This window comes from Alternaria triticimaculans, assembly GCF_023758025.1.
Source record: "Alternaria triticimaculans strain BMP 0046 chromosome Unknown scaffold_56, whole genome shotgun sequence".
NCBI lineage: Eukaryota > Fungi > Ascomycota > Dothideomycetes > Pleosporales > Pleosporaceae > Alternaria > Alternaria triticimaculans.
In genome coordinates, this window is record NW_026056013.1 from 19538 (window position 1) to 40070 (window position 20533).

Sequence of the window (20533 nt, forward strand, 5' to 3'; positions counted from 1 at the left end):
GAGTAGCTCATCGCTCGTTCAGCGCCATCGCAGTACCAATAAATAGAGTGGATCGCTGAGCCAACCATGACTAGCATCACCTACTATGCCGAAGGATCATAAGATGAGAAAGGGAGCAGAATGCATGAAGGTTCAAATCCAAGGAAGAAACCCCTCTTGTTCCTCATACTGACCACCATCCCCCTACCTCTCCTCGAACAGCAGATCTTCCATCAAAGTGGGTTCATAAGACCAGTCCAGCTTACCGCGCACATCCCACTTGTCTCCACGCGTCTTTTCGGAACGCCCATTCAGTCTGAGTTGCAGCTTCGAGTACATCATATACGGCTGGCAGCGATCCGACGCCCCCTCGCGCGAGAGATGAAGAGTAAGCCACTTGAACGCGCCTTGTCCCGATCCCAAAAGACGATCTGCAATACCGGTCGCAGATGCGATAGTACTCTCTTTGTTGAGTTCGGGGTGGGGGATGTTGCCCCAGATATCCTGTACGAGCTTTTCGCTGTAGTCGTTTGCTTCCTGTGGGATGTGCAGCCAGAGATCAAGCTTCGTAAGATTCATCCCTACCAGGGCGACGAGATGTTGCGGATCGATCTAATGGTACGGTCAGCGCGACTATGATTTGGTCCGAGTGAGCGTGGCTTACGTTGCGTTCGCAGGGTGCGTCCCAGCCTAGATGCTTGAGCCTAGGGAATGTCCGCGCGATGTCCTTCAAACGGCTGAAGGGCATGACAACCTTGTGGCAGTATGCTTCGAATGTGGGCCCGAGAATCAGTGTCTCGAGTGTATCCTCGTGCTGCTCAATAGCGGGCCAAAGATCGTCTATACCCGCTTGCGCTCGTGACAAATCGAGATGTTCAAGTGCATCAATCGACTCAATGAACCGTCTTGCAGGCATTTTATCACCTTCCCACATCCCAAAGCTCAGCACTTTGAGCTTCGGACAAAGTCCTGTGAAGCAAGTGAAGAAGTTCTCGGGATGTTCGCCGCCGAAGTCGAGCTTACGCAGTCGGGAACAGTCGATAGCATCGCGAAACATGCGACAGTAGTCGAGATCCCAGAGATACGCCGTCTGGCCATGGTATCTCAAGGTCTGAAGAGTCATCTCCTCCAGTAGAGGGAGGCGCATACCCGTGGTGAGATCAAGGCGCGGTATCTTCGCTGGCTCCGTATCGGGTGTAAAAAGGTTGTGACCGTCTTGCAAAACTTGTAGCCGAAGAGATCTAACGTTCCCGCCAGCCGCCAGTGCCTGGGAGAGTCGAGGCCACTCGGATCGGCAAGGGTGCTCGGGGGCGAAGCCCTGCATATATACCTCGTAGGTCAAGCTAACAAGAAGCGGAGATGACAGGAGCTTCATGTCCATCTGGCGATGTGCAACACTCGTTGCCGTCTTCCGGTCTACGACAACAACGCGTATCTCGGGCTTCGGCTCAATCGCATGAATGATGTCGTATACTGCCGGAGTTATGTGCGTGGAAGTCTCCCAACTACAAGAGTCAGTTTCAGTATCTTGAATTGGTTGAAGGAACGTACTTGAGTGATCGAAGATTCCTATGCTGCAAAGTCTTGTTGAGTATCGTAATCAGGTCTGCAGAGGGTACCTCGTCTTTGACGGTGATAGTGCGAATGTGCTTCGTAAGGTCATCGTGCTCATCCTTGGAGAGCTTGTCTACGAGTGCCTTGTATGCCGTCGACTCTCCATTCAAGATGATGTTGCGGTATATGTATGGTAACGCCGCATCGTGCAAAACTCCAGAAGATTGTGCCACATTCAGTAGGTCTGTGGGTGATGTGTCCGCGATCTTCGAGAGAATGAGGTGGTGAATGTCATCGGGAACGGCATTGAGGTTGCTCGCTCGGCTCGCGACGCCCTGTGACGAAGCAGAAGCGGTGTCGTCGGCGACGAGAGTGTTGCGAAGTGACATTGCAACAAAGATACGTAACCAGAATACCAGCATGCTGGTCGATCTGACTAGAGATGCAAGACATCCTTATAACTTAACCTTCTCCAGGTGGGCCTTTGAAGCAGGCGCAGCAAACCACGCGGTGCCAGCAGGACCGAAAGCCATTACGACGACACGAGATCCAAGTCTGCCTGAGGCAACTCCACAATGGGCGGTGAGGTCAACATCTCGTAGCCTAGTCCAGAATCAAGCTCCTACCATGAGGGATTAGAGAGCGTTACCGGGTACTGTTGTTGAACCAGGAAGAGCGCCAGCCTCGCTTTCATTGGGCTGAACGGTCTGGAGTTCACTGCCACGACTGCGCCACGACGGGGGATCGCTTCGCGATGTGTTCGGATATTTACAAGGCATGGCGATGAGTCCTGAGCGATGGCGCGGATGATCGTAGGCAAGTTCGATATCTATCCGATGCGCGATGCTGGTAGATGCTAAGTACTTGCGGCAGTTGTGGGTGTGGTGTGGCAGAGGTGCTCAAGTGGTACCAGCGATGACGCACTAGCACGTGACTGGCCAGCGCGGGTGGTCGGGCCTCCCTTCCGCTGCTGCCTAGTCAGTCCATCACCACCTCAACAACATCACCACGAAACAACACTGGCACACCTTGGATCGAAAATTGCCAGAGCCGTCGCTCATACTCGTCATGACCTCTTGGAAACATTGCAATTGCAAAAAATGACTACGAGCGCACATTCAAGGCGCTCGACCGCCTTGTTGCCGGCTTACTGGCGCTGAATTGTTGACACCACGACCTCGTCAAAGCGCAAATGTTTCAATTGCTGTTGACAATTGAACTGTGTAATCGTAATTGCGATGCAACGGCGTCGGAAGTGAGTCACGATCATGCATACAGCTGCTCTCAGCACCCTGCTAACATCGTTGAAGATGAACAAGACGATGCCGTCGTCGCTGCCCTTGCATCCAAAGCGGCAGAATTGCGAACCAACCTCGACGAATTGTCCATATTGAAAGCCTCGCAATCGAAATCGCAAAATGACAAACCGGAATCGGAGGCGTCGCGAAAACGTCAGCATCCATGGCATGTTGCGGCAGCTATGCGCGACCTCGTACTCGACCATGATCCTCGAACCGAATTGGTTGAACCAAATCGAATGATACGAATCGACATGAATCGAATTGAGTGGACCAAATCGACATGACCAAAATCAAGCGAACCGAATTGAGTGGACCAAATCGACATGAACCAAATCGACATGACCCAAATCGACATGACCCAAATCGACATGACCCAAATCGACATGACCCAAATCGACATGACCCAAATCGACACAACAATTGCAACCGCCTTACGTCGCGGCTATTGAACCTCGAAGTAAGTACAACACCCCAGCGCCCATGCTTGAACCCAGCAAAGCTAACCCCCAGACAGACAAATGAAATGAAGGAATTGGCCTATGGCAGACGCCGAATTGGCAAGCGGCTCGTATGGCTGTGGACAGCGGCGAGCATGATTTTACTGCGTTCTATCGTGGTCTTTATTACGGTGCACTTTACTTTCGCTTCATATCGCGGTCTTTATCGCGGTGCAATCTGTTTTCGCGTTCTATCAGGTCTCGACCTGGTGCACTTTCCTTCTCGCGTTGTATCGTGGTCTTCATCACGGTGCACAATTCGCGTTTTATCAGATTCACACCTGGTGCACTTTCCTTTTGCGTTCTATCGTGGTCTTCATCACGGTGCACTCTGTTCTATTGTGGTCTTCATCACGGTGCACTTTTCTTTTCGCGTTCTATCAGATTCACATCTGGTGCACCCCGTTCTATCGTAATCTTTATCACGGTGCACTTTTCCTTCCGCGTTTTATCAGGTTCACGCCTGGTGCACTCCGTTCTATCGTGGTCTTCATCACGGTGCACTCTCCTTTTGCTCTATCGTGGTCTCCATCACGGTGCACACTTTCTTCTTATCTTGGAGCTTAACTCCGAGGTGCATGCTCTTCCGCGTCATGTCTTGGAGTCCATTTCCAAGGTGCACCTGCTTTTCTATCATGGTGCTTCTACCATGGTGCATCCTAGTTAGACGTACGTAGCGACAAGTAGTGTTTGATCTTGTTCATTTCGTGACTTTTCATGCATATGGCCGAATGCCGTCAATGCTACCGCAGGGATAATGTAGTAGTTATACAGCGCTTCTCGGACAGACTCTAACTCGCTCGCTCGCTCGCTCGCTCACGAGGGGGGCCAATTCCCAACACACATTGTCTCTCATCACAGCCCTCGCGACCATTGTCTGACCTCGAACCCGACTTCTTCCTGATAACGCTAGTCCCAGAGCGTCATGTCGCGCGATGTCGCGCTTACTGCGTTAGCAGTGGCATGTCACTAGAACGCCAAACTCCATGCAGTGTGCCTTTTATCCCATTCATGCCTCCTGCTCTCTTTGTTGCCTGCCCTTGCCGCCGCCTCGTCGGTCGCCGCCCTTGCCCCTGTTGTCGCCGTCCTTCTTGCCGTCGCCCGCGAGAGGGTCGCCGCCGCCCATGGTGAGCGCCGCGGTCGCGAGACGGTTCGAGAGGTCGATTTGTGTGCGGATGGTGTTGGCGAGGTATGATACGACGAGGACGTCTTGGATGTGTGCGTTGCTGTGATTGTTAGCATATGTCTGGAAGTATGAATAATTCTGACGTACAAGTCGCGCTCAATGTCGGCGGGCTCGACCTTGGGTGCCAGGCTGAGTGCGTTCATCAGGAACTGGCCTAGCGCGGAGGATGGCTCGGCCTCCTCGTCCAGCACGTTGTTAACGTAGTTGGAGACGCGCTCGAGCATGTCCAGGACGTGTGTGATGGCCGTCTCCAGCGAGTCGAGGTCCGTCATGACGTCCTGCGACCGGTCCTCGCGGTCCTTGGCGGACGAGATGAGCTCCAGGCCTGACCGCTCGGCCTCGCCGTACTTGATCTCGTGGGGCACGGGGATGAAGAGGCACGAGTCGGCGGCGCGCTCGGCGGTGACGCCAATGGGGGCGGAGATGTACGTCTTGGACTCGATCTCCTGGCCGGGGACGGTGGAGACAGTCAGGTGGACGGCGGGGTGTGGCCATGTGCCGTCGCCTTGCTGGCTGTAGAAGTTCTGGATGAGGGCGGAGAAGGTGTTGAGGTCGCTGCTGGTCGCGTACCAGCCGACGAGGACCTCGCGGGGGTTGGCGCGCAGGTGCAGGGCGAGCATCTGCTTCTGGTAGTCCATGTCGACCTCGACCTGCTCTTGCGTCTCGGTGTGGGGGACGGCATAGCAGTTGCGGATCTCGATCTCGGTGCCGTCTTCGCTGCGGGTGCCGAGGAGGGTGCCGATGACGCGCTCTTGCTCGGCGGGGCGGCGGAGCGAGTGGTCGAGGATGGAGAAGACGGCCTAGCAGATGGTGTCAGAGAGTAGAGCAGGCAGCCTCGACCGTGGCTTGTCGCATACCTGGGGCTGGATGGCGACGTTCAGTGGGGCAGTCGACGGCTGCGTGCCCATGGACGCGGGGCCGAGCGGGCGCGCCAGATGCAGGAAGGAGTCGTTCTCGGCCATGGTGGCGGTTGTGATGGCGATAGGGTATTGCGGGTGGGCGTGGTGGTGAGGCGCTCGGAGACGTCAAATGTGGTTGGTGGGGCACGCAGCGATATTCTTCACGAAATCTGGGCAGGGTGCGTTCGCTTGCACGGACCATCTGAACTTTTTCGCGGCGCGGAGTTAACCTACGAAGTATCTCAACGGGACGATTCTACCTCCCACATCCATATACTTCACTTCTCTCCCTGCACACGAGGTGGTCGCAACTTCTACCCACCTTCACTACTCATTGCGAAAAGATCCGCACCTTCCATCAAGCACCCTTCACATCGGCGCATACACCGCGCAACCGACATGGCGCCAATGAGAGGACGAGGCGGCGCTCGTGGAGGAGGAAGGGGCGGCAGTAGAGGCGGCAGAGGCGGCGGAATGAGTCAGGGCAGAGGCGGCATGCGAGGTCGTGGAAGAGGTGGAAGCAGAGGCGGATTTGCCGCAGCGAGAACACGAGACGAGGTCGAAGATTCGTGAGTACGGATATTGGTCGCGGGCGCATTAGTCCAAGCCTAACAGAACCAGAAACATCCCCCTGCGCGAACCCACCCCATCTGACGAGAGCGAATCCGACGTATCAGAAGACGATGTCTCGGACGAAGAGGATGAAGAAGAAGCGCAACCCATCTCGAACGCCTATGCGACTCTCCTGCAGTCTTTCTCGTCGCGCAATACTGGTTCGGAAGAGCATCGCAAGAAGAGGCGGAAGCTGGAGCACGACGAGCCTGAGCAGGAGGTCGAAGTAGACGACGATGCTGAATCTAGCACCCTGGAAGGCGACGAGGCGGAGGACGAGCAGGCAGAGGTGGATAATGATGAAGACGTGGACGATGAAGACCAGGAAGAGCAGGAGCTCGAGCAGGCCTACCAGAAGCACTTTGCGAACCCCGACGAGACCGAACTAGCCACGCGACTCAAGCGGATAGCAGCCAGCCAGTGGACATCACAGAAGCTGGATCGAGCATCTGGGAAGGGCGTCGGCATACTCCAGGTTCCCAGCGACGAGGTCAAGCCAAACCGGAAGCTAAGAAGCGTACGCGACGTCCAGTTGAAAGCGCGGCTCGTTGAAAACGCACAAAAGAAAGTCGGAAGTTTCGATGAGCTAGAACAAGCCATCGCACCCTCAATCTTCGGCTACCAAGACCTCCTCTTCGGCGCGCGAACAGTCCAAAACGCCAGCCGTCTCCGCGACATAACCTGTCTGCACGCCCTAAACCACATCCTCACAACCCGCGACCGCGTCCTCAAGAACAACGCCAAGCTATCCACATCCAAAGACTCCTCCGACCCCTCCATCGAATACCGCGACCAAGGTTTCACGCGCCCCAAAATCCTCTTCTTGCTCGAAACAAAACAAGCCTGCGTCCGCGTCCTCGACTCCCTAACCTCCCTCCACGCCTTCGAGCAACAAGAAAACAAAAAACGCTTCCTAGACTCCTTCTCCTTACCCGAAGAAAAATTCTCACCCGACCGCCCCGCCGACTTCCGCGAGTTATTCGAAGGAAACGACGACAACGAATTCCGCATCGGCGTAAAACTCACACGCAAGACACTGAAATTCTACTCCACATTCTACAACTCCGACATCATCTTCGCCTCGACCCTCGGTCTGCGGCGCGCCATCGAGACCGGCGACCCCAAAAAGAAACAAGGCGACTCCGACTTCCTGTCCTCCATCGAAATGGTCATTATGGAACAAGCCGACGCAGCGCTAATGCAAAACTGGGAACACGCAGAATACGTTTTCGAGCACCTGAATCTCCAGCCGAAAGATGCGCATGGCTGCGACTTTTCGCGCGTGAGGAGTTGGTATTTAGATGGGCATGCACCTTACATCCGTCAAACAATCATTCTATCCGCTTTCCTAACACCAAAGATAAACACCCTGTTTAACAAACACATGCGCAACTACGCCGGCCGCCTGAAATACACTCCGGACCACACGGCCGGACTCATCGAGTCACTCTCCTGGGGTATAAAACAGACGTTCACGAGGTTCGACTCCCCATCACACCTCACAGACCCTGATGCAAGGTTTAAATTCTTCACGAACTCGGTCTTGCCGGGTGTTAGCCGGTTACCTAAATCCCCAGACGGCGGATTGGGCGTATTGGTGTTCATACCATCTTACCTCGATTTCGTCCGCGTCCGAAACTCACTTGTGGATTCTGATATCGCATACGCATCTATTAGTGAATACACCGATGCAACCGACGTCCGCAAGGCGCGGTCCCATTTCATGAACGGCAAGCATTCCCTCCTCCTCTATACTGGCCGCGCGCATCACTTTCACCGCTATAATATCAGGGGTGTGAAGCGCGTGGTGTTTTATGGGGTGCCCGAGAACCCGGTGTTCTACGATGAGGTTGTGGGATTCGTGGGGAAGAGCATCGAGAGGGCGGAGATAAGCAGGGCGGAAGCGAGTGTCAAGGTGTGTTTTTCGCGGTGGGAGAGGATGGAGTTGGAGAGGGTTGTGGGCGGGAAGAGGGTGGGGAGGATGGTGAATGATAAGGGGGATGTTTTTGATTTTGTGTAGATGGGTGCATGTGTATGTGACAGACTCCGAGCTCTTGACATGTAGTACAACTTTCTTGTCATAGGTCTTTTCGAAGACCATCGTACACTCACCGGACCTCTCTTCGTTCCAACACCCTATGTTCGGACAACGACAACATGCTGTCTGATGAGGTTCTTTTCATCATCTCTCCTCACAACATTCTTGGCATCATCGTCCAGTTCCAACACATTTGTAACGTTCATCCCGCTCACCATCTTCGCAGCCACCGGCTTGACTTCACCAACCCACGGATCCTTCGCGACGTAGAAGAGAAGGTATGGTAGACTGGCCCCTGGCGGTTTGAACAGCCTCACCTTCTCGATGTACCGATTACCACCAAGTTGGTCCTTGTGTTGCAACAGCAAGTAACCCGCCCATCGTCCCACTGGTGAGCCTGATGTTGAGTTAGCGCATGTAGTCCTTTTCAACCTCACCAAAGAAGCGAAGTAGTTCAACATACCCAGTATAGCCAACCCCCCCTTCCCCCCCTTCCCCTTCGCATCCATCAGAAACTCATGCCCCGGCCACACCTTATACTCACTCTCCGGCGGCTCCAACAACCCCAACGCATGGCGAAATATCTCCCTACTCCCCGCATTCATCACCTGCGTGACAAGCAGGTACTTCAATCCCTTCAATCCAGCGGGACTAGTCGCGCCGACGCGGTTCCACATGGCCCACCCGATATCCTGTGTCGTGCCTATGTCCGGGAGTTCGCTGGGCAGGGGCGTGCGGAACCAGGTGTACGTTTTTGCGGAGTAGGTCATGGACATGATGTTCATGAGGGCGAGGAGGCCGGAGGGGTTGGCGGCGAATTCGTAGGATGCGCCTGTGGCCTGGGGGGTGGGGTGTGTTAGCCTCGGTTTTCATGGCGTTTGGATGAGGGTGGAGTGTACTCTGTATTCTCTTCCGCAAACATCATAGTACTGCTTCGCCTCATTCGGCAACTCCCCCTTCTCATCCCTCTTAATCGCCGGCCCATCCCGATGATTAACCTTGAAACACCGATTCGGCCCCCCATCCTTCGCCGCCCTGGTATCCAGCCCGATCTCGTCAAACGCCGCTTTGATCTTATGATACGCATCAAAGTCGCACTCGTTCTTGATCTTCTCGCTCAGTGCGTCACTGTCGTCGAATCCCCATTTCGCCAGGTCGGCACGCCCGTCGCCGGTGAACGGCGATTGACAGGTTTCTGCGTACTGCGGGAAGTCTTTGAAGAGCCAGCGTGCGATGTTGTCTTTGGATTTCATGGCGGAGTCGAGGGTTTGGCCGGTGGAGACGGCTTTGTCGAATTTGGCGTTGGGGGGTGGGGGGTCGGCGGCGGTGTGGACGGTGGGAGGGTCGGCGGCATGGTGTATGGGTGTGTCTTTGAGGGAGGTGTCGTAGGTGAGGTTCGTTAGCGGATTGGAGGTAGGAGGGAGGACGTGTGTCGAAGCCAGTGTCGCGAGCACTGCGAGGGTGAGGATGTGGAGCTTCATGCTGGAAGCTGGTGTGGTTGGTGCTGGTGAGTGAAGGCTCTGCAAACAAAGTGAAGGGAAGGCATTGTGTCGGTGACGGTGGATACGCTGCGGTGAGAGCAAACGCGCTTTTTGGAGGTAAGTAAGGTGAGAGCGACCCGTCGAAGGAAGGTGCGGCCAACATCAACATTTGAGTCCAGAATCATCTTATTGCTATGTCGCACCTATGTTGCTCTTCAATGCATAATGACAATAAGTTTTGTACAGCCTTTAGTGAGTTGCGCAATGCAGTGAGCGTTCCGGTCCATGACTTCAACATCATGAAATGCTCACTCGCACTGCGCCATCATACCCGAAGCACACTACCAGGGAAAAGATAAAACACCCATTTCTTTGCAATTCGTGCCGTTCAACCTGAGCACGTTCTACCACCTCTTTCCTTCCGTCTACCAAGCTCCAGCTTGAACTCCCGCATCTAATCCAGCAAAGTTTCACTCCTCTTCCCTCGTTGCCTCAACTACTCTATTCCAATTCTTATCACAACAGCAACCGAATTCCTTCCCCGCTCAACATATACTTCAACGATGGTAGCATCACCAAACTAGTCTTATGACCTTTTACTAGAAAAAAAGCTGAACACGTCTGCAGACTACATCAACACAAAAACATGCAAAGTTAGTGCCGTAACGTTAGTGTAGGCTCTAGGCTCACATCACATCCTATCCACCTAGCAGAGGACTTCACAACTTCCCCGCCAACCCCCCCTTCGCAGCCTCAAAAGGCACAGCAACATTCTTCTCCGCCCACTCCTTCTCCGCCTCCGTCCCCGGCATCGGCGGCACCATCCCATTCACTTTCCACAAATCCCTATCCACATCTTCACAGCTATACTCCCAATCGTATCCTCTATCCGCAATAAACGGTTTCAGCGCCTTATCCACGGCATCCATAAAGCGGTGTTTGTGCTCGATTGATGTACTATTTCTAATCAGCACAGACGTTCACGTGCAATATCCACTAGGTAGGGATGTAAATACAATTGCCTTGCAAGATGTTCCATCTTGATTCGTATCATGGGCACTGAGCTATCGCGGCCGGGCTTGTTGGCCTCGTTGTTTGGGGAGGGACGGGGTACGCCGCCGATGAAGAAGGATTCTGGTTGGATGGGTTGGAAGAGGACGTTTACGTAGAATCTAGGCAGGCCGACGATGGTGTAGAGTTTTGTGATTTCGTTTGCGAGGGCGGTTTTGTCGGCGAGGGAGGTGAAGGTGTTGGGTGGGTGGTAGATTATCCAGAGAGGCATTGTTGAGGATGTTTGTGAGGTTATGAGGGAGGGGGAATGGGATGATAGACGATGTGTTGGTCTTCTAGATACTGGGTATACTACGAAGCTTATATAATAACCATATACAATTCATACCGACGATGTAGGTTTACCTAGGTAGGTTGCACGTGATTTGGAATAGTAATCACGACCGAGTGGTTACTAAGGGCTGCGCTAATCATGCACCGCATTGGGACTAACAAGAAGACGTAGATCTTGGTACACCGCGCAAGAACGACTAATCATGAACCATCGCGGTCTTCTGGGCTTCGCTCTTGGGTCTGAACTCTTTGAGCGATTAACTTTGGGTGTAACCCTCATGGTGATTCATCGTTGCGTGGGAACGTGACTTCGTGGGAGGTTGTTTCCCCGCACATTGTTACTAGACGGGTATCACTGGTACTGGATAGCAGGTTCGCGACTAGCGTGATAGGTAGACCATCGTTACGTCCGTAACAATCGTTGGCTTGCCCGCGTTGAGGTATGCGGCTCTATTCTGCAACGGACCCGCGTTCACAACTCCGCCACAACCCTTCGTACGACTTCATCGAGATCTTCCTCTTGCAGCCCTAGCAGATCATTCGCAAAGCCTTCCTTCTCTTTCCAGTCTGCAGCAACAACGCCCCACACTGCAACGACCTCCTCCCTTGCCTCCCCATCTCCACTTAGCATCTTCGGCCGAGAAACATCCAGCTCTTCCTTGCTGGTCTGATCGATCCGCTCAAATTTATCGCCCGTAGCCTTCTCCAATGCATCAAGAACTTCGAGTTGCGTGACATGGTGGCTGTGTACGTAAAGTAGCTTGTTGGCGGTTTCATCTGGCTTCTCCAGGATCTTGATGACTGCTTTGCCGATAAAGTCCAGGTTTGAGGCGGAGAACTTGATGTTGCCGCCGTCGAGAATGTATGCTTTGCGAGCCTTGACGTCGAACTTGAGTAGACCGCATGTCATGCCCCAGTCGAAGAAGTGGCCGGTGACGAGACTCGTCCAAGCAAGCTTTCCACTACCGTTTTCGCGCTCCTTACCCTCCAATGTCAAGAGGTAGTCCCGAACGTCTTTCTTGCCCTTCATCAGCGGAAGAATTTCATTCGTCTTGTCATCCGCAGAGTCGCAGCTGCCGAACTCAGCGGGCATCACGCGCTTCACGCCGCCTTTGAACGCCGCATCGATGAGCTTCTTTTGCGATTCGACATGGCTGCCTGCAATGGTGATGACGAGGGCGTCGATATTGTTTTCTCGCAATACTTTGGCGACTCCATCAACGTTGAGATCATCGGGGATTGTGATGACTTTTGTTTTGGGGTAGACGGATTTGGATGTTTGGCGGTTGAGGACGAAGATGTCGAATTCGGAGGCTTTGAGCGCGTTAAGGACGGGTGCGCCGAGTGTTCCTGTGCCGCCGATGAGGGCGACGTTGGTGATGGTCATTGTGTTGTGCGGTGTTGATATATGTGATGATTGCGGGGTGAGTTGGATGCAGCTCCACGGGGAAGGGGCGATCGGCTATGAGCGCATAGTCACGGGCCTACCTAATCATGGAGGCTTCCATCACGTCTTTCGAACGCGAGATCGTATACTACGTGAATTCTATATTGATACCTGCGCGACAAGGTAAAGCCAGCAATGGCGAGGACATACGGCGTTCGCGTGTGTTGATGTCGATGATGTCATAGCACTCCCTGACGGCTACATCGGCGGCTATCGCTCTGCTATGAAGCTGGCACTCACGACGTCGCTGCCAACCCATCGCTTTGTAGCCCGCAGTCGCTGTGCTACATTCGCGTACACGCCCAATGACTGAACATCATATCCCGGTCCATGGGTGTGTCGACTGCGCCGCATGCCCTCATCTTGGATGCGCGGGTGCGGGGTTGGTGCGACTTGACATGAAAACCTATAGAGTCGGCTGGGTAATCTCTGCGACTTTGCGCCCTTTTCTCTTGCCTTGTATCCTGTTGTTTAGCCGGACGGGTTCAGCATTATGCTACAAAGCTGATGTTACCCGCCGCGCATACCTGACGTCTCAACTGCCTTGATCCGACTTGCCGGAGGTCATACATCAAGCCCAGATCTGGCAACCAAAGATGGAGGATCATGAGGCGCCTTATCAGTATCAACCAATGAACGCCAGCTACGAGATCCGCGTCCTCCATGTGGAACCAGGCGCGTTCGCTGAGCCTCTCCGTGGCAGCCTCGTGGTGCAGAAGATTAGGGATGCCAAAGCAACCCCGCCAGCTTACGATTGCGTATCCTATTGCTGGGGCACTCAAGAGAATGTTGTGTCCTTCAATTGCGATGGCAAAGCGTTCCGAATCACGGCGACCGTCGATGAAATGTTGCGACATTTGAGGAAGCCTACGGAGTCATGTTATCTATGGATAGATGCTAGTACGTACTGATGCGTTCTCCATCACACGGGCTCTACTGACCGAAGGCGTAGTCTGCATCGACCAAGCCGAAAGGCAAGAAAAGAGCCGACAAGTGCGTACGATGGACATTATCTATGCCTTGGCTTGCAAAGTACACGTCTGGCTAGGCCCCGCAACAGACGAAGAGATTGATTCTGTGTGGCCAATGTTCAGGACCGGTGACCCCGAACCGGGTTTTTCGTTCATGGACGAGGCCTATGTTACGATCTTTCATCAGACCATAGATAGGAAGGTCTGGAGTCGTTGTTCCGACGAAACGACGTCATTCTCTTTGTGTGTGAAGAAGTTCTTCCATCGGGCTTGGTTCACAAGACGATGGATCCTGCAAGAGGTATCCCTTGCCCGCGAGGTGATCGTTCATTGCGGATTTCATGAAGTTCCGTGGGTTAGATTCCACCAGGGCGCGCACTTTCATCGCAGTCTTCTTGATAGTAGCCAGCGTGAGCACGGTGCCTGTAGTTTTGCTACCGTGGCAACACAGGCCCTCGAAACTATTGAAAGTCTGGAGACTTCAAGGACGCAGAAGAAAGATTATGTTGAGGGAATGGAAAGAAACCCACATCACGCGATTAAGAGAGTACTGGGGCTTCTGGAGCAGTATCATCGTGCCAATTGTGTCGACGAACGCGATCGCCTGTATGCCTTGTACGGTCTCTTGCTAAGTACAAAGCTTCCCCCTGTACAAGTTAGACCGTTGATGCGAGCGTGCCCGGTGAATTACAACAGTCACTTTTCGGACGTCTATACCGATTTTGCCGCCGCTGCGGTTGGATCTGGGCATGGTTTTCAAGTTCTCGCACAAGTCATCGAATTTGGGGCACTCTCCCAGCAAGACAAGCGCTGGCCTTCATGGGTACCCAGCTGGAACACAGAAAAGACCATGGAGGATATGAAGGATATGCTCACACTCCACACGAAGAATCCTCGATTTTCGCCAGATGTCCGCGACGCCCCCGAGAGCTACTATTTCCCCTCAATGAAGCTGGGTACAGGAGATACAGCCATGTTTATAGAAGTGTACAACTCTAGAGCGCTTCGATTCCGTGGTTCTACCGATCGCATTTGCGAGGTTCAACCGAGCACCTGCCGTCTGGACCTGCTGGCATCTATGAAAACGATGCTTGGTCGTCGATTTGTTGTCCGTCAATTTGTTGTTCAGGCTTCAACAATATCCAGAGACATCGTGGCGTGGTTAGTCATTCTCGCGATTACCCGCGCGCCAACGATGTTGTCACGACCACGTATCGAGGTCAAAGGCTCTCTGACTACACCATGGTGGCACGATGAAATCAAGTCGAGTAACTACACCGAAATGCATAAATACGTAAGGAAGGTTTTCGGATTACCACTGGAAGAAGATCCAAAACGGAAGTATGAAATAGACCATGACAGTTTTGTGTCGGAAGCGAGGCGAGTACTGCAGGGCCTCTATCCGTTCCGCTACGAACACGAAGGATGTGCAGCGTTCGGCATCGCCTTCGCAGAAGTACAGACTGGGGACTTTGTGTTTCGTACCGCTGAAGCACTCAGCCACAAAGATGAAGACGGAGTCCATATGCCTCCGGTCAGTGGGTTGATAATCCGGCCTTATCATCAAGCGAGCCCTGCAGGCCCTGCCACGTTCCGTCTCGTGGGCATGTGCTTTGCTTACTGCCACGATGTGGAGGAACCAGAGTTGGTCGAGGTTGTCTTGGTATAGGGAATACTGGCTGGAATAGGCATAAAAATCAGGCCGGGAGTATTTCAAGGCTTCAAGACCACATGGACATCGCTTTGATCTGCCACGTTGGAGAACACATATATAGCTGCCCTGCATACAACTCGGAGAACATTCGTTGTCGTCTCCTGGACTCAAAGATACCAAAGAGAGACATCCTTTCAAAAGACACAACGATGGGTCGCAGCTGGGAGGGATGCAGCATCGAGGCCCATTGTACATGGAAAAACATGAACAGGTGCGCTGCCGTCTACAATGACATACGAGACAAAAGCTGACAGCACTTCAAAGCAATGTAGGCTTCAGATCAAACCATGCCCCAGCGAAGCTGCGGTGGTGATGCAGGATGATTGTGCCATCAGGAAACTACCGACGGAGTAGGATACGTTGAGAAATGCGATCAAGCGGTGACACGCCGAACACTGCAGCGGACAACCTCAGAGCTATCGAAGATATCCCGTACACTAAGCTATAATTCCAGTGACCAGCCCGATGCTGGACCCGGCCTCATTCTGAGTCAAAAGTGAAAGCGCGTTCTCTTCTTGGTTGCGACGAGTCGTGGGATCCAAGTCCATAATCGCGATGGCAACTGCAATGGCGATTGCAACAGCAACAAAGATGAAGCGAGCGCCGCAGATGCGCCGGTATTGACATCACCAGGCGTGAGAATCTTTCTTTACGATGCGATCCCACAGGCTCTGAGCACGAGCGCGTGATGCGCAGAATCAGAATTGCGATAGGCGATATTCCTTCTTTTCAACATGAGTATTTGGTGTTGTCGATGCTTGGGAGCATTTCCGCGGTGTTTGATCCGGAGCGTGCATCGGGGCACCCACGTGCCGACGCAAGCTTGCATCGAAAAGCACGGGCGAAACCGGAGACGGAAGACCGCCCGGGACCGCGATAAGCTTCCAAGGTTTAGCCCTCCACGCAATCCCCATCACCGTTTCCAATAAGAGTCACGTCGCGGTGGGAGTTTGCCTCTCGCAAGTCCTTGTGACATGCAGTGTTGTTTGAAGAACATTCTCGTCGTCTCACACGTCACCCGAATCTATCCAAGTATATATCTCCAACACATCACATGACGTCTTCAATCGTGAGCGTGCGATTTCGACCAGCCGATCGCCATCGTGGTGTTGAGAATGTTTCAGCTGGGGGGTGCAGGCTCGCGGCGTCTGAGTGGGCCGGTTGGTGGTCGCCAGTGTGGAGGGCGGCACTAAGGGAGGCCGCGCATGCAGGCCAAGCCCAACGCCACAAAATGGCGCCGGCCGTCCAGGCTTGGACGCATAATTGACTTGGGCTAAGAAGAGTACCTTGTTCCACACGGCGAGGGTGAGGTGTAAACTTCACCGGATGGTGATCGAGGCCTGGTGGGTTGTGGGTGTTGGCTGTAGACTATTGAGTGCGAGACCCAGGTACCTAGGTAGTGTATCCAGGATCGTATTCTGATCCGAGGCTTCCGGTGTTATTGATGCTGTTGCCTGGCATATGCGCAGTGCAGTGCGGTGCGACAGCAACATGTTGTTGCTGCTGTCTCGCGTGGTGCCACCTACTCCCACCACGTTGACTCCCCGCGGACAGCCGGCAGCGGATGACATAACGACACTGAGACGACTTGAGTCGTTAAACGTTTGCTGGCAGCGACTTAGCGGATGCGCCCCTTGGCTAACACTTAGCGAAAGGCCCCATAATGATGTAAATTGCGCGAAAAGCAAACCTTGGGCGCGCAGCTGGCAGCGACGTCGTCCAGTGAGGCAGTGGGAAGACAGTCGCGATATGAGGGTGACCATCGGTTATGTCTGCTATTTTCATGTGAATTGCTTTGTCGACTTTTGTCTGAGACGCAAGGGCAACATCGCCAATTCCGGCAAGGAGGTGGGCTGACCGGGGCCCCCCGGCTAGCGCGGCTTAGGGCAGCCCGTACGTGTGGAAATGCGCTGAATGACTGCTCCCCCCGAACTTCGTCGTCGCTGCCCTTCATCACAACATCATCGCCGTCTGGCACACCATCCCCTCACCTTCCCCCCCCCACCACCGCCTCTCCACGGCCTTTTGTAGCCCTGCACGCCTGTAATACGCCCCTCTCTCCTGTATTCACGAATTCTTGCCCGGAATTTCGTGCTGGTGCGGCTGTCTCTTCCTTATCAACCTTGAGTGGCCGATCATCGCGCCTCTTGCCCTCCACGTCACCACCTCAACGGCTTAACTGCTTGTTGCTTCTCTTCCTGCACTCCTTCGCCCGCACTTGATACCCCCTACCCGTTTTAATATTCTCTCCTGCACGACTTGCCCTTCGATTTTCCCGAAGATTCAAGTCGCGCATTACTGTTGTTGCGCCTGCTGCAACGTCATCCTGCAGCCTCACTAGCACTCGACTTCGATGCGCACGACCCTCACAACTACAGATGAGCTCTGTTGGTTTTAGGCTTCCACTTCTTTCACAATGCAGTCCATGTTCCGCCTCCCATGGTGTAACGAGTCGCCTGGCGACAAGATCATGGAGAAGTCGACGCTCCACAAGTCAAGACCGCTGCCGGTCGACATGCCACACTTCATGAACAACATGAATAAGATCAAGCGGAAACGGACTGACAGTCCTGAGCCAGTAGCCAAGAAGTGGAAGGGCGCGCATGGTGAGGTGAGACCGTCGACGGTCAACGCAAATGCGAATGCAAACGCGAAAGCTGCGACCGACAATGGACGTCTTGCGGACTCACCCAAGCCTGCTGCTGATGTCTTGGATGCCCGACCCAAGGCCCAGCCGAGGAAAGAAGGTGCAAGCAAGAGCAAGGCCGCGAAACCTCAGCAACCGACTGCCAAACTTGACTCCATCAACACGCCATCGACCACCATGGACTCTGGACTGACCCCTGTGCAACAAGCCATCGAGGCGCAAATCAACTACGAGATTCTGCTCAAGCACAACGAACTTCGTTTGATTGAGCAGGAGCTCGCCAAGTGCCAGGTTTCCCTCGAGCAGCTGAGGCGTTGTTCGCTCATCCCATTCCCCGGTACCGACGGCCTTAGTGAGGATGTCAGTCTCGGAGTTGGTGCTTCGTTGCAACCCAGTTCTGGCATGACAGAACCTCAGTATGCTGCTCCCTGGGGAGTCACCGACGGCCCGTACACTCGCCACTACGCAAAATGGTTGATCTCGGATGCCAAGTTTGACCCCGTATCTGAACGCGCATTCGCTCAGCAAGCTCAAGGGTACTTTGGCACTGGTGAAGGCAGAACGACGCGCGGCAGCTTTGCTGACTATGGGTCTCACAGAGGCCGCACGTCGCGAACTTCGACTGGAATGTTGAAGCTCACGCCCCTTGGTGAAACTCCAGCACCAGCGCCCAAGGTCGACCCGTTGTTGCACAAGCGATCGACGGACGGTCAGTGGGTGCGCCTGTACTGCGCCCCGTGTGGCCACAGCAACTTCTCCAACACTCAGGGTTTCCTCAATCACTGCCGGATCAAGCATACACAGGTCTTCAAGAGCCACGACGCTGCAGCCATCGCATGTGGTGTCCCGGTGGATGTTGACAATGTTGGTACTCCTGTTGCCGCTGCCGCTGCCGAACCTGCGAGCGCTCCAGTTGCGCCTCCAGCCGTCTCATTCCCCGTTGTTGCCACTCCCGGCATCGTCCACCCACTAGCATCACAATCTGCACCCGTCCCACAAGCCCGGGAGGTACACCGTGATCAGAACGCCTCACCACGTGACGATTCCAAGGTTACCACCCCGGCTAACTTTGCCAAGTCATCATCGACGCCCTACCTCGCTGCCCGATTCGCCAACAGCGGCGCCCAAGGCGACTTCAAGGAGCTTGTCGAGACTGCCCGCGCAAAGGTCGACCTGGACGCCATGGATGCCTCGGATGACGACAGCCCTGCCCCGACCCCCGTGTCAGCAGTGCCGCCCCATCTAGCGCGTCTCCCTGCCAGCGGACCCGCAAGCAAGGCCCCGTCAGCACGACCAGGCAGCAAGAAGGGCAGCAATTCCAGCCATGCGCGCCTGCCGTTATCGTTCCCGTCTCCCACCAAGTCTGAAGGCGATCATCACATGCCAAGCTCACCGGTAGATCTCAGCCCTCACACGGTTGAGTCGAACCCGGGGCTTGTCAGCGATCACGACGATGACGATGATGAAGACGCTGACGATGCACACAGCCAACCTGATCTTTCGATCGGCGGCGACGACGTCATGGTCGAGGATGCGAGTGACGTCGAGGGCGTGCAGGAACGCAGGGGTTCACGACCAGCACTCCATGGATGCTTCGAAAAGGGAGAGGGAAGCCGGAAGCACTGAGCAGCGAGAGCGAGTTAGGTCCGGCTCACGCTGACGCTGTTTCTCATCCCCTTCTCCCCTTACGATGTCACTTGTCATGGAGCTATGGTATTCTTTCTTTCCTTCCCAACACCGGCGGCTTTTCTCCATTCTTCACTTATACACGGGTTACCAGCAATGGACGGAGTGGGTCCGGCTGGCTCAGGACATTCCAACATGTTCTGCTTTTTGATGTTTGGTCCACTTGTTCTCTTATCCGCGTGTCACTTGCTGCTGCTATTACTACTACTGCTGTTCTTACGGAAATGCCCTCAAAATGTGTGTCAGAAACTCTCATCTCACGAGTCGAGCGAGTCGTTGTTCTTTCCATCCAGGAAGGGAAGGTGGCTCTCTCTTTAGTTTTAGGCGCTGGAAACGTCGTGTATCATCACCTTTTGCTATATGTACGAAATTGGGTGGTGTCTCTGGTTGGCGGTTGTTGGTTGTTGTTGTTCATCTTTTTATGGGATGGAGTGGGTGGTTATTAGATGGAGATGGATGCTTTGGGGGTTGTGCTGGTACACTGGCATTTGGCTAAAATGATGGCAAGGAGTGTGAAAGCTTGCTTGCGCGATTTGTTTGCTGCCTTTTGATGTATATAACCTTTTTAATCTTATGAAAATCTTGTTAAACGCATTGGATTGGATGGGCTGGTGATGATGTTTTCGTGGCTTCTTGCTTGCCGCGGCTTGTTGGTTAATGTGAAGGTTGACTTCCGTGGATGTGTGACTGGTATTTTGATCGGCCCGCCCATTGCCCAGTTCCTGATGCTGTTCCCTAACGCCTCGCTTCGTAAATGTGTCCTCCGCGAATCCCTCTGTTCGTCTAACGCGATGTATCCTCCTATAACACAACCGGCTCAACTCATAAATTGCAGTACCTGTACATCGTCAGCTTCTCATCCTCCCATCCCACCCCTCTCCCATTCCCTTCCCTCCCCCTCTCTCCCTTCCCTCCCCCCATCCCTCCCATCTCATCACAAAAATCCCACTTACAGCCATAACAACACAAGCCAAACTAACATACGGGCTCAGCCGCTCCCCCACACGCGCAGCTTTCCAAACCGGCGATATCCAATACTTCTCCTTGTTTCGGTCGAGCGGGCCCGGGAAAGTCGCGTGTGCGTAGGTTGCCGTGCAGATTGTGAGCAGGATTACGAGGAGTAGGGATTGGAAGTTGAAGAGGGCTGTCTAGATAGGGTTAGAGGGGGGGTTTGGGG

At 54.0% G+C, this 20533-nt stretch overlaps 7 protein-coding genes across 7 annotated transcripts; 2 read left to right on the top strand and 5 right to left on the bottom strand.

Annotated features, from left to right (window-relative positions):
• Positions 1–183: 183 nt before the first annotated feature.
• Positions 184–1955, bottom strand: J4E78_011050 (uncharacterized protein; the record flags this gene model as incomplete). The annotated part of the gene is made up of 3 exons (XM_049371624.1): positions 184–591; positions 644–1484; positions 1531–1955. 3 exons carry the CDS (start codon positions 1953–1955, stop codon positions 184–186), a joined length of 1674 nt encoding a protein of 557 aa, XP_049216660.1.
• A 2385-nt stretch (positions 1956–4340) lies between these two features.
• Positions 4341–5479, bottom strand: J4E78_011051 (uncharacterized protein; the record flags this gene model as incomplete). The annotated part of the gene is made up of 3 exons (XM_049371625.1): positions 4341–4557; positions 4605–5317; positions 5375–5479. 3 exons carry the CDS (start codon positions 5477–5479, stop codon positions 4341–4343), a joined length of 1035 nt encoding a protein of 344 aa, XP_049216661.1.
• Positions 5480–5890: 411 nt separating this feature from the next.
• Positions 5891–8048, top strand: UTP25 (rRNA-binding ribosome biosynthesis protein utp25; the record flags this gene model as incomplete). Its single annotated transcript, XM_049371626.1, has 3 exons — positions 5891–5894; positions 5958–5985; positions 6038–8048. 3 exons carry the CDS (start codon positions 5891–5893, stop codon positions 8046–8048), a joined length of 2043 nt encoding a protein of 680 aa, XP_049216662.1.
• Positions 8049–8164: 116 nt separating this feature from the next.
• J4E78_011053 (uncharacterized protein) lies at positions 8165–9873 on the bottom strand (the record flags this gene model as incomplete). The annotated part of the gene is made up of 4 exons (XM_049371627.1): positions 8165–8463; positions 8530–8905; positions 8966–9548; positions 9866–9873. 4 exons carry the CDS (start codon positions 9871–9873, stop codon positions 8165–8167), a joined length of 1266 nt encoding a protein of 421 aa, XP_049216663.1.
• A 393-nt stretch (positions 9874–10266) lies between these two features.
• Positions 10267–10829, bottom strand: J4E78_011054 (uncharacterized protein; the record flags this gene model as incomplete). The annotated part of the gene is made up of 2 exons (XM_049371628.1): positions 10267–10504; positions 10564–10829. The coding sequence occupies 2 exons, from the start codon at positions 10827–10829 to the stop codon at positions 10267–10269; spliced, it is 504 nt and encodes a 167-aa protein (XP_049216664.1).
• Positions 10830–11363: 534 nt separating this feature from the next.
• J4E78_011055 (uncharacterized protein) lies at positions 11364–12278 on the bottom strand (the record flags this gene model as incomplete). Its single annotated transcript, XM_049371629.1, has 1 exon — positions 11364–12278. One exon carries the CDS (start codon positions 12276–12278, stop codon positions 11364–11366), a length of 915 nt encoding a protein of 304 aa, XP_049216665.1.
• Positions 12279–17448: 5170 nt separating this feature from the next.
• J4E78_011056 (uncharacterized protein) lies at positions 17449–19296 on the top strand (the record flags this gene model as incomplete). Its single annotated transcript, XM_049371630.1, has 1 exon — positions 17449–19296. The coding sequence occupies one exon, from the start codon at positions 17449–17451 to the stop codon at positions 19294–19296; it is 1848 nt and encodes a 615-aa protein (XP_049216666.1).
• Positions 19297–20533: the final 1237 nt, after the last annotated feature.